At 32.3% G+C, this 15,818-nt stretch overlaps 1 protein-coding gene across 6 annotated transcripts; it reads left to right on the top strand.

Annotated features, from left to right (window-relative positions):
• The first annotated feature begins 6,075 nt into the window (after window positions 1-6,075).
• Window positions 6,076-15,654, top strand: LOC7494151 (histone-lysine N-methyltransferase ATX3). 6 transcript variants are annotated; one of them, XM_052447085.1, is made up of 24 exons: window positions 6,078-6,348; window positions 6,535-7,401; window positions 7,501-7,556; window positions 7,633-7,825; window positions 9,090-9,212; window positions 9,301-9,369; window positions 9,472-9,540; window positions 9,640-9,731; window positions 9,848-9,940; window positions 10,223-10,358; window positions 11,050-11,119; window positions 11,222-11,321; window positions 11,473-11,597; window positions 11,980-12,125; window positions 12,444-12,548; window positions 12,773-12,837; window positions 12,973-13,186; window positions 13,332-13,418; window positions 13,568-13,627; window positions 13,710-13,799; window positions 13,965-14,051; window positions 14,554-14,628; window positions 15,196-15,296; window positions 15,394-15,654. In XM_052447085.1, exons 2-24 carry the CDS (start codon window positions 6,538-6,540, stop codon window positions 15,482-15,484), a joined length of 3,111 nt encoding a protein of 1,036 aa, XP_052303045.1. In that variant the 5' UTR covers window positions 6,078-6,348; window positions 6,535-6,537; the 3' UTR covers window positions 15,485-15,654. The 6 variants fall into 6 exon arrangements, with proteins under 6 accessions (XP_052303046.1, XP_024441202.2, XP_052303045.1 ...); XM_052447084.1 differs by having other exon boundaries at window positions 6,514-7,401; XM_024585433.2 differs by having other exon boundaries at window positions 6,078-7,401; window positions 13,571-13,627.
• The last annotated feature ends 164 nt before the right edge of the window (window positions 15,655-15,818 follow it).

Genomic DNA, 15,818 nt, shown 5'->3' with positions numbered 1-15,818 from the left:
ATTATAACTTAAAAATCAAGATAAAAAAATTAAAAAAAATCCTAGACACATGTTAGAATTTTTTTGCTTTTAAGAATAATTTAGTTATGTCATTATACTTTAAAAATGTGAAGAAATTGAGTTACTCTTTATTAATTTGATAATAATTAATGAATTTTGTTAAAATATTGTATTATCCTTAATGGCTAGGCTAATAATTTTGATTGATGAAGTAAAATAATTACTATATTGTTCTAATTCATGGTATAATATATTAAATAAATATATGTGCATAATAAAACACTATCTTCTTTAATTTTTTGGACAACACGTGTGTCTATATATATATACACACTTGCCTCACCTCAAAAGTAAAGAAGCGAGTTTTCTCCTAATAAACAGAATCCAAACCCGCGAGCACTGGTCGTGCGACGGACTCCTGTTCGGAGAAAAAAGTAAATTCAATACTTAGCTAGGTGGTAAATAGATTTATTCTATATTATCATTTAGGGGTGTTTGGCATGATTTTTATTTTTGTTTTTAGATGTTTTTTAAAAGTATTTTTAATTTTTAAAAATATTGAATTAATATTTTTTTAATATTTTATAATGCTTTTGATATAATATCAAAAATAAAACAAAATATTAAACAAAATACATTTCAATACAAAAAGCTATTTTAAAAAACACTTTACACTCTCACCTTAAAACTCATGTTCTAAAAGGATAGGAATAAAAAATTAAGTGAAGCATCGGTTCACGTTCACGCACGAGCAACAAGTTTAGTGCATGATAGGAAGACAAGTACTATAAAAAGATATTCTAGCTAGCTATGTCACTTGTAATTTGTCGCGGGTTATATATTTTTTAATTATATATATATATTTAATGTATTTTTTATATAAATTTTTTTTAATTATAAACTAAAATGTTTATAAACACATCTAATTAAATAAATCAATATTTTATCAAATCAATAACTAATATTAAGCTATTTGATCTAATAATAAATTAATTATAGGTAACAAGTGAAAAGGAATAGACATAAAGATTAATTTTAAAAAAAATAAATGTTAAAAATTAAAATACTTGTTTCTACTACATTGTTTTAAAATTACGAGCAGACCCGGTCAACGAAAAAATTTTAAAAATATATTATTGTTAGTTTAATATCAAAAGTACACCTCTAATTTATTTATTTATTTCTAGTACATTGTTTTCCCAGACCAAAACCTAGGAACTTGCAATCTCCAAAACACACTTGTAATTGGTTTCATAATCCTTTGTAAATTATTATAGAGGAAAAGTTATTAGACCGAATGAACATGATCCATTAAACCACCATTGTCACTCACGTAGAACCATCACAGTAATCACAAGCATAAAATCACTCATTTTCAACCACCACGTCCCTAGATTTGTTACCCTCCCTTACCACATCACCACAAGAACCCACCCGCCAACTCCCCTCTTCGGTTCTGACTTTCTTTAACCATGCTTATTACCATTGAAATCACTCCAAAAGACCAATTATCAAGTCATTAATTCAAATCATCTTCACCCGTACCATACATGTATGCCATTTAAAAAAACAAAATCATTTTTCATCGTGAATCAGGGTAGTAGCATTTGGGTTTGATTTTCAGTATTGGGTTTATGTTGCATGATGCATGCAAGACAGAGTTTCTACTGTTTGGATCTTGTTTTGAAGGGAGATAGGGGATAGTTGTTCCGGAGAGATAAAAGAGAGGAGATGGTATTTTAGGGAAAGAAAATAGACGAGGAGAGAGAGGGGAAAATGAGAGGAGAGAGAATGAGCGAGAAGAGAGAGAGAGAGATGAAAAAGGAAGGAAAGGATAAAGGTCAAAAAAATCTTGGATATTTTAGTCTATTCATTCGAATTGCTTGGTATATAAAGTGCGGAGATATTGTGTTGGATTATGGATACTTACGTAATAATTATTTTTTAAAATATTTTTTTATTTTTTTAATTTTTTTAACATAAATATATTAAAATAATTTAAATACACAAAAAAATTAATTTAAAACAAATAAAATTTAAAATAAAATTTAAATTTTTTTAAAAATACTTTTAAAATATAAAAACTATAGTTATTAAACTCGGACCGGCCCGGCAGGTCGACTCGGGAACCGGCCGACCCGGTGGCTGGACCGGTTCCGGTTAGGAGAAAGACCGGTAAATGCAAAAAACCAGCAAGACCCGGTCGACCCATGACCCAGGCGACCTGGACAAACCCGGACGAGACCTGGCGTTTGTAATGCATAAACTGCCATTTGTGAAATCAAAACTCAATCCATGAACACCAATCAACCTAACATTTAAATTCTGCAAAAACTAACAGATGTGAGTTAAATTCATGAACAAAACACATAAAACTTAATATAACGAGCTCTGCAAGTTACTATTGACTCAGGGAAAGAGCGGGAGAGAGGAGAAGGAGGGAAATGAAAGCAAGGAGAGAAAGTGATCAAGCAGTGGTTGCTAAGAAAATGGTGATCGCCAATAAAGATGAGATCTGATAAAAAAAGCAGGGGGGATTGAAGAGACTTTAAGAGACAAGGAGTGAAGATTCAAGATTGAAGAGACAGTAATAGTCTAAGCTACGTTTTTATTTCAATCCATTAAAATAATTATTTTAGTTTTTTTATTCACAAAAATTATAAATGCATAAAGTTTATTTTACAGTTTATAATAATAAGAAATAAAGTAAACAGAAGAGTTTTTTCACTTTTAATGTAAAAAATTTATATTTTTTAAATATAAAATAAAAAAAAAATATTTTAAATACTTTAACTTCAAAAAATAATATAGTATTTTTTTCGATTTGAAACCCTTACATAATATACTTTATGTTTACAAGAAAAAAGTTATGTTTTTTTAATGTGGGATAAAAAACTTTTTTTTGTTTAAATACTTCAACTTAAAAGCATAACATAATATCTTTTTAATGTTTGATAATTTTTTTTGTAAATATTCTTTTAAACTTTATTATTTACAACATGTATAGCATATATTTACATTGATTTTTTTTTAAAAAATTTCATATGAAATATTAAATTTTTAATTTTTTTTAATTTCTCCAGATTGACCCGGGTTGATCCATATAACCCGGGACCCGATTCCTTGACCGGGCCAACCTCGGACCGGGTTTGATAACTATGATAATAACAACCAACACTTCATTTTTAAATGCCCCTCCAAGTTAAAAAGTAATCAATCTTGTCTCTTCTCCAAACGCCAGACATCAGATTGGTACTTGAGCATTGATTTTGAGTTTTTTTTTTAAATAAAAAAATAAATCATGAGAGATGTAACGGATTCCCAACATCTTGATTGTTTTTCTTTTCCTGATCATCTATTGCCTTTTCAGAATGGGCGCTGCAGTCTCACGAAGCTCCATTTTTTTTTTCTAGTTAGAGAACCTTTGGTAATGCTGATGAAATTATATTCTCTTAAATTTTAATTTTTTTTATTATAAATTAATATTTTTTTATATATTTTTAAATTATTTTGAAGTGCTGATATTAAAAATAAATTTTTTTTAAAAAAATATCTTTATAATGTATTTCTAAACGAAAAACATTAGATGTGTTTGAAAGTGTAGTTATGATTGCTTTTCAAAGTGTTTTTTTACTTGAAAATTCATTGAAATAATATTTTTTTTATTTTTTAAAAATTATTTTTAATATCAGCATTTCAAAATAATATGAAAATACAAAAAAAATATTAATTAACAATAAAAAAATAAAATATTTTAAAAATATTTTTAAAACACAAAAATAAATAACACTTAACTCATCATTTTAAAAGCTTAAGCGGTTAAGATAATGTTATGTAATTTGTAACAGTTAAAATTTGAGAGAACAGGATTATGTTGTCATCTCTTCGCTCTGTCAGATTTAACTTTCAACCACCACGACCCCTACATATATTTTCTGAAAACGCATTACTCTATCACGAACGAAAAAAATCAAATAAAGGAAAGCTTTTACTGCACTGCTCGATCAACCTTACTGATGTACTGGTTATTTAATCTGTGTTTTGCTATGGGTTAATTTTTTTTTCTCAGTAAAAAAAAATGAAATATAGAATGTTTTTTAATGTATTTTTAATAAAAAAGTCATAATTATAAATTTAAAAAGTTTTTACATGTATTTAATTAAATAATCGAGAATTATTTGTAACAATAAATATAAAAAAATTAAAATATTAATGTGTTTATTCAACTTATTTCGCTTTGGGTCAAGTAATGTTTTTCGTCAAATATAAAAGAATAAATATGTAGATATTGTTAATATATTGTTTTGACATTGAAAAAAAAAAACTGTAGATTGAAAAGTTAATATTTATATATAATAAAATAAAGCAAGCTTAAAAAAAATTGTTAACTCAATGATGTGCATAGAATGAAATTAATTTTTAACATGGTAAAAAATAGGATAATGTTACAAGTGAGTTTCACCGTATTATAATTCTCTAAACCAAAAAATATAAAGACATTATCTACACTAAATAAAATAAAATTTAAGATATGTGAAATGAGAGAAAAAAACATGCTATTGCCATTCAAATTCTAAAATAAAAGGATAACTAATCTTATAGAAGTAAAAGATAGATAAACATAATATTCAATATCAACTCTTCCCTTTAACGCACACTTTTTTAAAAAAAATTTAAAGGATAATTTTTCTAACCAATAATAAATAATTTTTATTTTTAAAAAATAAGTTTTATTTATATAGAACATAAAAAATTTATAGATAAATTAGAGTAATATATTCGAAATATAAAACACGTACAATATATAAAATAAAAAACAATATTTTATTTAAAAAAATACTAAATAAACAATTTAAAAATAAAAAAATGAATATTAATTTAAATATAAATTAAGAGATCATTTAAAAATAAATACAATAAAGGTATCAATTAAAAAAGTAGAAAAAAAATATAAAGAATGTTATTGCCTAGCCTGCTTTAAAAATAATTACTTTATTTTTTTTAGATTAACGTGGATGTTCGGGTCAATTTATGCATATCTCGACTAACCTCATGTGTCATGAAATTAACGATCATAGAAATCTCTAGTAGCCCTGAGATTTGTGAGACTCGAACTGGTAATATCTATAAAGCAAATTGAATACCTGACTAGCTGATATACATCCATCAAAATTAAATAATGCTAACAAATTCAGTGTCAAATCCACTATTTATTTTGTGCACTTGACTGCATCTGATATCTTTTTGTTTTAAAAATAATTTATAGGGTTTTTTTTTAATATACACACAAAACAATAATAAAAAAAAACAATATTTTTTCAAAAAATAAAAAAAGGGGTAACTAGTGAGACTAAAATAAAATCCAAGCTTATTTTTTAAAAAGTTGGATAAAGAAGATACCTTTCTTATGCATAATTAAAAAAAAGAATTTAAAATATATATATATATATATATATATATATATATATATATATAAAATGAAACAATATTTTTTTCGAGTTTAAAAGGTTGAGATTATTATAATTACAAAATCCGATCTAATTTATCAGGTTAACGCATAACCCGGTTAATCTAAAACCCAAGCCAAATAATTTTTTTTTTAAAAATAAAAGGAATAATTGACCTTGTATATTTCTTTAGAAAACCAAGTTTATTCTCCATTCAATCGACCCCACGAAGCTCGGTCCAAAACCCAAAATATAAGATAATATCATTTTAGTCCTGTATATTAAAATAATTCTTTTTGCACTTTTACCAAACCACAAAACACTATCTAAATTTCATTTGCAATCTCCAGGAAGTAAAGCCATGTAATTCATAAAAAAAATAAACCATTCCTACGAAAGAACGCAACAGCAACAGCATATCTCGTTTCCACCCTCTCAAATTTTCAATTTCGCGCTCGCCACGAAAAAATTGTAAAGTCTCCCTCCTTTCCAATTCGCACCCCAATCTTTGGAGCCAAATCACGTTACCAACCAGCTGGTCCCACCGCCACTTCTCTTTCAAAATTAAAAAAAAAATAAACATCACTCCTACTACTATAAAAAAAAAAAAAACTTTAATTTTAATAATCCTTATAATCATGTACCTCTAATTCCTTCTATCCTCCTGAACAATTACCCCAGCATATCTCTCGTGTCCTCCACGCAGCTCCGGTTTCTCTCTGCAATCTCCACTGCCTTCTAATTCAATTCCGTTTTCCCTGAGAAATTCAATATTCTCTGTCTCATATATAAAATTCGAATACTCGAATTTCAAAATTTTGTTTCGAATACTCTCCTCGCCTTTTCTTCTTCTTGTGCCCTCCAACAACAAAAAAAGCGATAACGAACGTCTGATTTCTCGGTATCTGCCTCTTCATTACTTCAATTCAAATTTTAGGGTTTACAGTTTCACTCAAACCAGTAAAATCGAATTGAACGATTATTCACTCATTCAAAATTGAAGTGTATACAGTTCAATTCATATGCATTAGATTCAATTTTTTTTTCGTGTCTGACGTGAAATTAGGGTTTCGAATCGAGTTTTCAGACGATGATAATAAAACAATTCATGAAAGGCGAAATGCGGCGGCGCAACATAGGAGACGTCACACTTAACGAACTCGACGAGGAGGAGAATTTTGAATATGCATTGATTCCTAAGAAGCGAAAGTTGAATGGATACAATTCAAATCCAATGGGTATGTATAGTGAATTTGATGATTTTAGCAGTGGTCCAGGTTCTTTTTGCAGCGTAGGATCGTACTGGGCTAATGAGGCTCAGTCTTACTCGAAGAAGAGATTGAAGAACCAGAGCTTGGCGAGCTCTCGAAAGCCGATATCAAGATCTTATCGAGGGCGAGTGCAAATACTTCCTTCGAGGTTTAACGATTCGGTTGTGGATATGTGGAAAAACGAAGAATGTAGAATTGATGACACTGATTTGGAAATAGGGGATGGTGAATTTGTAGACAGCGAGGATTTTTATAGTGAGAAATATAGATATAATAGTAAATTTGGTTTCGGAAGCTCTCATTCCTATCCATTTTATGGCATTGAAGGGCATGGACAAGTGGGTCAGTTCGGGTGTAACAATTTTCACTATAGAAAAGGTAGCAGTAAAAAGTTTTTGAGTTCGGGTAATCCATTGATAGAAGATGGAGTTGTGCCAAGATATGGGTATACAGGTTTGGATAAATTGAGAAGAGAAAGAGCTAAAAAAAAGAAGGATGTTTACAGACCAGAGGATTTTGCTTTGGGTGATATAGTTTGGGCTAAATGCGGGAAGAGATACCCATGGTGGCCAGCAGTTGTGATTGATCCCATCCTGAAAGCTCCTGATGCGGTACTCAGTTGTTGTGTTCCTGGTGCTCTTTGTGTTATGTTTTATGGATACTCTAAAAATGGAACGCAAAGGGTATATTTCTCTTGCCTTTTTTCACGTTTCTCTCACAGGAGTTTCTATTGCTTAGTTCGTTTGGTGCATTTTAAGTTAATGCTTAATGGTAATGAGCAGGACTATGCATGGGTGAAACAGGGGATGATATTCCCTTTTGCAGAATTCATGGACAGGTATGTAGATGATCATATTCAATTGGTGTTATTATAAGCTCTCAGGGCACTTTTTGTTAATTCTCTGTTTCTTCAGATTTCAGGTGCAGACTCAAATGTTCAAGTGCAAGCTGAGTGATTTTCAGGCGGCACTAGAAGAGGCAATTTTAGCAGAAAGTGCAGGCATGGGCAGCATCAGTGCGGAAATACCATATCCTGAAGCTTATCCCACCCGACTCCAGGAAGCTAGCTGTTCAAGTCAGGATCTGGACTTCTACACTCAACAACAGGCAAGTTTCCTTTTTCTCTTCTCTGTCCTTTCTTCCTAATTCTTGTCGATGGTCTTGAAGGATTTCATGCAGCTCTGGGAAATTATGTAGCATGAGACAAATATAATCTTATATCCCCTACTTGGTCTGCCATGGTTGAGCTTTCTGATATAGAAGGTCATTTGTTTGGTTAGTTTGTTGTTTGTTCTAGCTTCTTGTTTCATTGTCTGTTCGTGATGGAATTTATTATTTCTGAACGCTTATGAACATTGGGAGATCAGACTCATTGTTTAGAGAAGTTTCTGTCATGAATTTTCCTTGCTATAATAACCACATACGTCTTACTATAATCTTAACTGGAAGCATCCAGAATGAATAAATATTTGGATGAAAAATATTGTTGAAACTGCAGCTTTTTTATTGCATAAATATTGCATCAATTGTAGCTAAAAATCAAGACTGAGAAAATACTGATGAAGATGGAAAGGACTGGGACCAATGTTTTAACAGCTGTGAAAACCATCAAACTGGAATTGCAAATAAGTGAACTCTGTCATATTATGGTGCAGAAATACGAGCTCTGTCTTCTACTAATTTCATCATCTAATTATTCTCTTCTAAAATGCTGAGACCATAGACTTTGCACATGTCTTGATAGTTTATTTTGTGTTCATTTCTTCTTCTACCTTGCATATGCTGTAAGATATACAACCTCCAGTGTTAAGGAATTCTTTTCCTCTCTTCCCAAAACCAAATAATAATGGTTCTGTTTTAATGCAATGAAAGTCTGAAGTTTCTTGGTTCTATTTGTTGGCAGTGGGTTTCTGTTAGCATAAGAAAACACATTCAATTTTTCCTTTGAGCTGTCTATTGACAATCTGTCCTCACACATCTACTGGTGCTATGCAAAGTGGTGGGTCATGTACACTCTTTGCTGGTGTGATTAGAAATGTAGTTCTGGGAATTTTATTGAACGACTTAGGTGTTTAAATGTTTTAGAAATAAAATGCTCCTCTGATTAGTGGATTTTGTTTGCACATTTTAATTATCATATGAGTTAATCCTGTCATGCCAGGTGCTGCAAACTTGTCTGAATCAATCTGCATGACTGACAAAAATTATATTGTTTTTTTTTTTTTTTTGTGTACATTCTATGCTAAAATGCTATTTCTGGTATATATAATGGAACTTTGAATTTGCTCTCTAGATATTTTTTTGTCCTGGAAACTCTCTTACTGCCTTTGGATTTTGACTTCTAATTTCATCTTGTGAATCAATTGTTCAGGATGCATGTTACAAGGACATGAGATGCTGTGATGGCTGCAATCTAATCTTGCCATGCAAAACTTTGAAGAAAAGGAAAAGATCAACATTTCAAAGTGAAATTTTATGCAAACATTGTGCCAAGGTTCATGAGAAATACCTCCTTTTGATTATTTTTTGTTTGTATAATTATATCCTTTTTAAAGTGCTAATTGCATGCCTGTTTTTTACAGTTAAGAAAATCAAAGCAATATTGTGGCATATGCAAGAAGACCTGGCATCATTCAGATGGCGGGAACTGGGTAAGATTATTAATAGTATTTGAATTAGGTTTATACTGTTCTTTTTGTAAAACAATCAAATAAATTTTTGGTATATGTTGGAATTAAAATTTCATGTATTAGGTATGCTGTGATGGCTGTAATGTTTGGGTGCATGCTGAGTGTGACAACATTTCCAGCAAACTTTTCAAGGTGTGTCTACCATATTATAGTCTAATACATTCTGTTATCTCTTATGTTAGTTTGTGTTCATTCAAAGGTGGAGGCTAATTGATTTGTTATGGTTTGAAGGATTTGGAGGATATTGATTATTACTGCCCTGACTGCAAAGTAAAGTTTAAATTTGCACAACCAGATTTAGAGAGAAGAAAGCCTCCAGTCAAGTATGCTGCTCACTTTGTTTTTCCTAATTCATATGTGATTTTTAAATTTGACACCACGAATTTATCATGAATTTTTCCCTGGGAAATTTTAATCCCAATGATGTCATTTGAATCAGGTCAATAGGAAACAGTGGACAGGCTGTACCACTAGACAAGGTAACAGTTATCTGCAATGGGATGGAAGGAACATACATTCCAAAACTTCATTTGTAAGCCCTGTAAACTTTGCAAAAATTATGGATTGTAGCCTCTCTTCTCTCTCTTTCATTTTTGGGTTGCTATATATATGTTAAAGGGATGTTGCAAATTGTGACTGTAACAGTTAGTTTGAAGTTCAAATATTGGTATTGTTAAATTAATCTGATTTAGTTGTGTTAATAAGGCAATGCTGGTTAATTTTGTGGTAAACATATATTTGGTGGATTTTGTTTTTTTAATCCTTATCTAATATAACAATCTCATCAACTTTTTTCCTTTCCCTCTATTTCTAGAATTGAGTGCAACTGTGGTTCATGTGGGTCACGGAAACAAGCACCAAGTGAATGGGAAAAGCACACTGGGTGTAGAGCTAAAAAGTGGAAGCACAGTGTGAAAATCAAAGACACAATGTTACCACTGGCACAATGGGTTTGTACTGGAACTTGTCATTTTTCGTAATTGGCATCCTAATTTCAAAAGTTGCTATTTTTTAACAACATAGTACAGGCTATGCCATTTACATATATGTTAGTGTGCTCAATTCTGCTCACATTTCTCTAATTCTGGTGCCAATACATTGTTTACTTTATCTAATGCTGTGCTTTTTCTTGAAAGCATTTAAAGAAATTGCTCAAAAAGAGGAGCATATAAAGAACAAAGAAAAAAAGAAGAAGAGGAATAATAGAGAATTGAGTATATCCTTCATTACATAGCCTAAAATTTTGACTAATGTGGTAGAAATTTAATTTGTTTATTAAATACCTTGTCAAAGACTAACCTTGAGAACCTTTTGTGATTTTTGTTGATTACGGTGCAACATCTGAAATGCTAGTTATCTTATAAATGATATACGATGACAGTAAAGTAATTTAGCCCCATAGTTAGTATCATATTGGTAACTACCTTAGGATCCTTTCCCGGGCCCAGTTTTGTGATTCTACAACAAACCAGTTTCTTGAACTGACTAGGAAAAACCAGTTCCAAGCTTGTACTGCAAATATAATCTCGATTGTTGTAGGATTTTCTTTTATTTTCTTTCCTTTTTATCCTCTTTGTTGGGGTGAATGAATCTTACACGTCCTTATTATTAAATTTTCCATGAACAATATCTATTGTGCAGATTGCTGAATATAATGCAAGTATAGATCCTCTAAAGTTAGATAAGCAGATGCTACTTGCTTTGTTGGAAGGTACATATAACTTACTACCTTTTCTTTTGGTTTAGTGGGAAGAAGTGGGTGCTTTTCTGGGTTAATTGTGAACAACATGAATTTTTTATTTCCTTTGAACAGAGAAGTATGAACCTATATATGCAAAATGGATATCAGAAAGATGTGCTGTTTGTAGATGGGTTGAAGATTGGGATGATAACAAAATTATGATATGTAACAGGTAATGCCCTCACTCATCGATTTCTTTGTGTCTGTTCAGTATTATTTGGGCGGTCAATGAAATTAAGTGTTGCTTTAAGTTAAAAAATGAATTGTGTACTCAATTACCATTGCCCGAGACCTATTTTTCCTTTTTTAAATTTTATTTTCAGGTGTCAAATAGCTGTCCACCAAGAATGCTATGGGGTAAGGAATGTTCAGGATTTTGCTTCATGGGTGTGCAGAGCTTGTGAAACTCCTGATGTTGAGAAGGAGTGCTGCCTTTGCCCTGTAAAAGGCATGTTCTCTTGCATTATGTTTTGATAGATCTTAGTAATTTGCCTGTGGTTTGCGAAAGTCATTGAATGACTGAAGTTCTGATTTGGTTAGCTTCTTTCCTTTTCTTGACAAAGAAAGGAAATAAATACTATTCTGCCGCCGAAAAATAATTTACTGTCTGAATTTTGTACCCTGGAATTTGGCAGGTTGATTCCAGTACAGAACAAAAAATGAATCTGATTATTGATTATTTGAATCAAGTTTTTTGCACTGCTGCACCAAACTACCAAAGCCATTCATCTAAAACAATATTATTTAGTGACCTTTTTCTGCTTTCATGCTGTAAAGCTCACTGTAATTCAATGCTGGTTTGTTCTTATATTTGAAACCTACTTCTGTAGGTGGTGCTCTCAAGCCAAGTGATATTGAAACACTGTGGGTTCACATCATATGTGCTTGGTTTCGACCTGAAGTTGGTTTCTTGAACCATGAAAAAATGGAACCTGCCACTGGAATTCTTAGAATTCCATCGATGTCGTTTATGAAGGTATGTTATGATCTGAACAATCAGTTAGAAGTTTCCTGCTCTGACTTTTTAAAACAAACTTTTCTCACATGCTTAGGAACGGGAATTGTCTCCCTTAATTCTATAGCATATATTTTCACTTGTCTAGAATTTAAGAGGATTCTAATTTTGGTAAAGGGGGTGTTATTTCTTTAGTCATTGAAGACCAAGGCTTTTGTATGATATGGTGATTAAATTGTTTTTCAAGTTGTTTTTCTCCAGATTGATTCTCATTTACTTGCTATGTTGTTATACAAATAAGAGTGCTTATGGTCTAAATCTATTTTATTTGCATGCCAGAGGTGTGTTGTCTGTAAGCAGACCCATGGTCCATGTGCCCAGTGTTGCAAGTGTGCCACCTATTTTCATGCAACGTGTGCCTCAAGAGCAGGATATTTCTTGGAAGTAGGTTTTTCTGAAACTGTTTTTAATACTCGTGAATAAAACTAGTTCCTTTTATTTTCTGTTTTAGTGTCTGGATTTCATATTTTGTACTGTGCTATATCTTTCCTGGTGCTTATATGTTTCTATATTATTTAGTAAATATTCCTTATGTAGTTTTTAAATTGAAATTTATGAGAATAGACTGTACCAATTACTTTCGTTGATCTTGCGCCTTGGACTTTCAGTTGAACTGCACGGAGAAGAATGGTGTGCAAGTCACAGAAAAGTTAATATATTGTGCTATTCACAGGTTAGAGCTTTTGCCCCCATCTATCATTTGCATCTTCATTTTATCATATTATTTTTTCTCCTAATTGGAACAGAGAATCTTGTCCATCTTTGTTTAATTTGGATGTTGTGTCATTTTACTTTGGTTCTGTTGCAGGAAGCCAAACCCAGATTATGCTGTAGTCGTGCGTACACCTTCAGGAGTTTTCTCTGGCAGAAGTTTGCTTCAGAATCAGAATGGGTGCTTGAGGGGTTCAAGGTTGGTTTCATCTAAGAGAGTGGAACTTCCAGAACCCTCAACCACAGGGAGTAATGAATTTGAACCTCTCTCTGCTGCAAAGTGCCGTGCTTTTAAAAGAACAAACCATAAGGTGATTTATCTAGGAACCTTTGCCGCTTTTGTTTTGCTTTCCTTTCCACCTCTCCTCTGGATTTTTCATCAAGATAGTTTGTTTTTCATTCAGGCCAAGTTTATCTGTCCTTTTTATCTCACAGATATTTTCTCCTGTTTGGCAGTGGTCTGAAGGAGATCCAATATTCCATCGATTGATGGGACCAAGACATCATCCTTTATGTTCAATTATTAACTTGAGCACCTATAAAGTAATGATCTTGTCTTGGTTGGAAGGTTTTATTTCTTTTAAATAGTTTGACAGAAAACCAAGAGGAAAAAAAAAGATTTTGGAACTTCATGATCCATCCTTTTTGTTGTTTTGGTTGGCTAACTTTTCAGTATTTGCTTTGTCTTCTAGCAGGAAACTGAAGATTCTACAGTTTTCTCTTCATTTAAAGAACGCCTTTACCATTTACAGGTCCCACCATCCTTCACATGATATAGTTTTTTTGTACTGGATATGATTGTCAAATTCAATTAACATCTATTTATGCTTTCAGAAAACTGAAAATCATCGGGTGTGTTTTGGTAAATCTGGTATACATGGATGGGGCCTCTTCGCCCGCAGAAATATTCAAGAAGGAGAAATGGTACTTAATTTATATGTTTGGTCTGTTTGTTGTGTTTTTAAAGCATCAATTGTTTTGTATGGCTGGACTTTAAAGTATCTCTCTTGTGTTTAACTTCCCTGGAAGTAATGCTTTCTCAATATTAGGTTTGCTTCTTTTCTTGTTTAACAAAACACCTTTCTCCAGGTCATTGAGTATTGTGGAGAGAAGGTAAGGCGGAGTGTTGCTGATCTGAGAGAGGCACGGTACCGTTTAGAAGGCAAGGATTGCTATGTGAGTTTCTTGATTTTATTTGGTCTGTATGCACATGACTGCTCATATTTCTTGGCACAGTTTTTGTTATTTTACTTAGAAAGTGTAATTGCCAATTTGCCATGAATTTCTTCTTGTATCCTGAAAAACTTTAATCTTAGACCCTGCCGAGCTGTTGATAGGCAGATGACCAAGTGGTTGATGATGGGGATGTAGTCTGAATCAACATGTCCCATCTCTTCCAGGTCCATCACAAGGGAAATGAAAGCCAAGAGTTGCATATCTGGTATCAAAGGAGAGCTATGGGCAAATTGAACTTCTCTGAACTATTTCGAACAAATTATGGAATAATAATATTTAACATAGTTTTGGTGTGTTTAGCACTGGCAGAAGATGCCACAGTTTCCTTTTCCATCATTTTCCTTTTCTTTCTCTTTGGCCTAGTATACAGCTGAACATATTGTAAAAGGGAAAGAACTCTATTGTTGGTTTTTCTTATGGTTCAACCAACTATTTCTTGCAGCTGTTCAAAATCAGTGAGGAAGTTGTAATTGATGCAACAAATAAGGGGAATATAGCACGATTAATCAATCATTCGGTAAGTGCAGAACCTATATTTCACCTGAAACTGGATCTAAAAATACCTACTTTTTTTTAGCTTGTGTATTGGTGACTTTCATGTTTCTGTTTATCAAGACATGTAAGCCCATGTTTATAGAACAGTTCATAGTGACATGCTTGCACAATCCAGGTAGTCTGCCAAGTACCTGGGAAGTTGGAAGCACACTTATTTTTAACTCCCATGGTGTCGTCTACTATACCCTTTGACTTGGAAAAGGAAAATGGATCTTAGCTGTCAGATTTGATGACCATTGTGACACTTGCCAAGTTAAAAATTGGTCTTTGGTTTACTTGTTCTTTAAAACCTAGTATATATGATATTGATCGTAGAACCTGAATTCAGAAGTTCAACTAGGTTTACCTTGGTCAAGTTGTGCAATTTAGTGTCCTGACTGTGCTTTCTGTTCATGGTTAAAAACAATTTCTATTTTTAACCTTGTGTGTTATACAATTATTTGTAAAAAGTAGAGGTATTTGTTTTAGCTCTTCATACTACATCTCTTCTTTTACCTTAATATGAAGTGCTCAACTACTCCTATTGCAGTGTATGCCCAATTGTTATGCAAGGATTATGAGTGTGGGTGATGTGGAGAATCGGATCGTTCTCATTGCCAAGACAAATGTCTCTGCCGGTGACGAGCTAACGTATGCTTTAAAGAATCTCTCTCTTTCTCTCTCTCATCACTGGTCCTGGGATATTTAATTCGGGTAATTAATGTGTGTTTAATTTGTGCATGGACAGGTATGATTACTTGTTTGATCCAGATGAGCATGATGAGCTGAAAGTTCCTTGCCTCTGTAAAGCTCCCAATTGTCGGAAGTTCATGAATTAAGGCTAGCCATTTTCACTTTCCGATGTACTGCATGGATGCATCAGACTCATATTCTAACCTGCAATGAACCTGTAATTTGATTCATTTATTTACTCTGACAACCATCCAATCTTTTGTAGCTATAAAATGTAAATTCACAGGCAGTTTGGCTTGTGGGCTTTTTTTTTTTATTTCTCTCAACAGTTGCTGTTAAATTTCCCGCATTGCAACATTAGAACCTTACCTTCATTATCTGGTTTCAAGTTTCAACTTCATTTCGCTCTCCTGCAAGGGTTAGATTTGAATCTGATTCCTACTCGTGCTAATGAGCAAGCATGGTACGAGTCCATTAGTA

Source organism: Populus trichocarpa, chromosome 14 (assembly GCF_000002775.5).
Source record: "Populus trichocarpa isolate Nisqually-1 chromosome 14, P.trichocarpa_v4.1, whole genome shotgun sequence".
NCBI classification, from domain to species: domain Eukaryota; kingdom Viridiplantae; phylum Streptophyta; class Magnoliopsida; order Malpighiales; family Salicaceae; genus Populus; species Populus trichocarpa.
The sequence above is the reverse complement of the archived record's forward strand: the minus strand, read 5'-3'. Positions and strand labels throughout refer to the sequence as shown.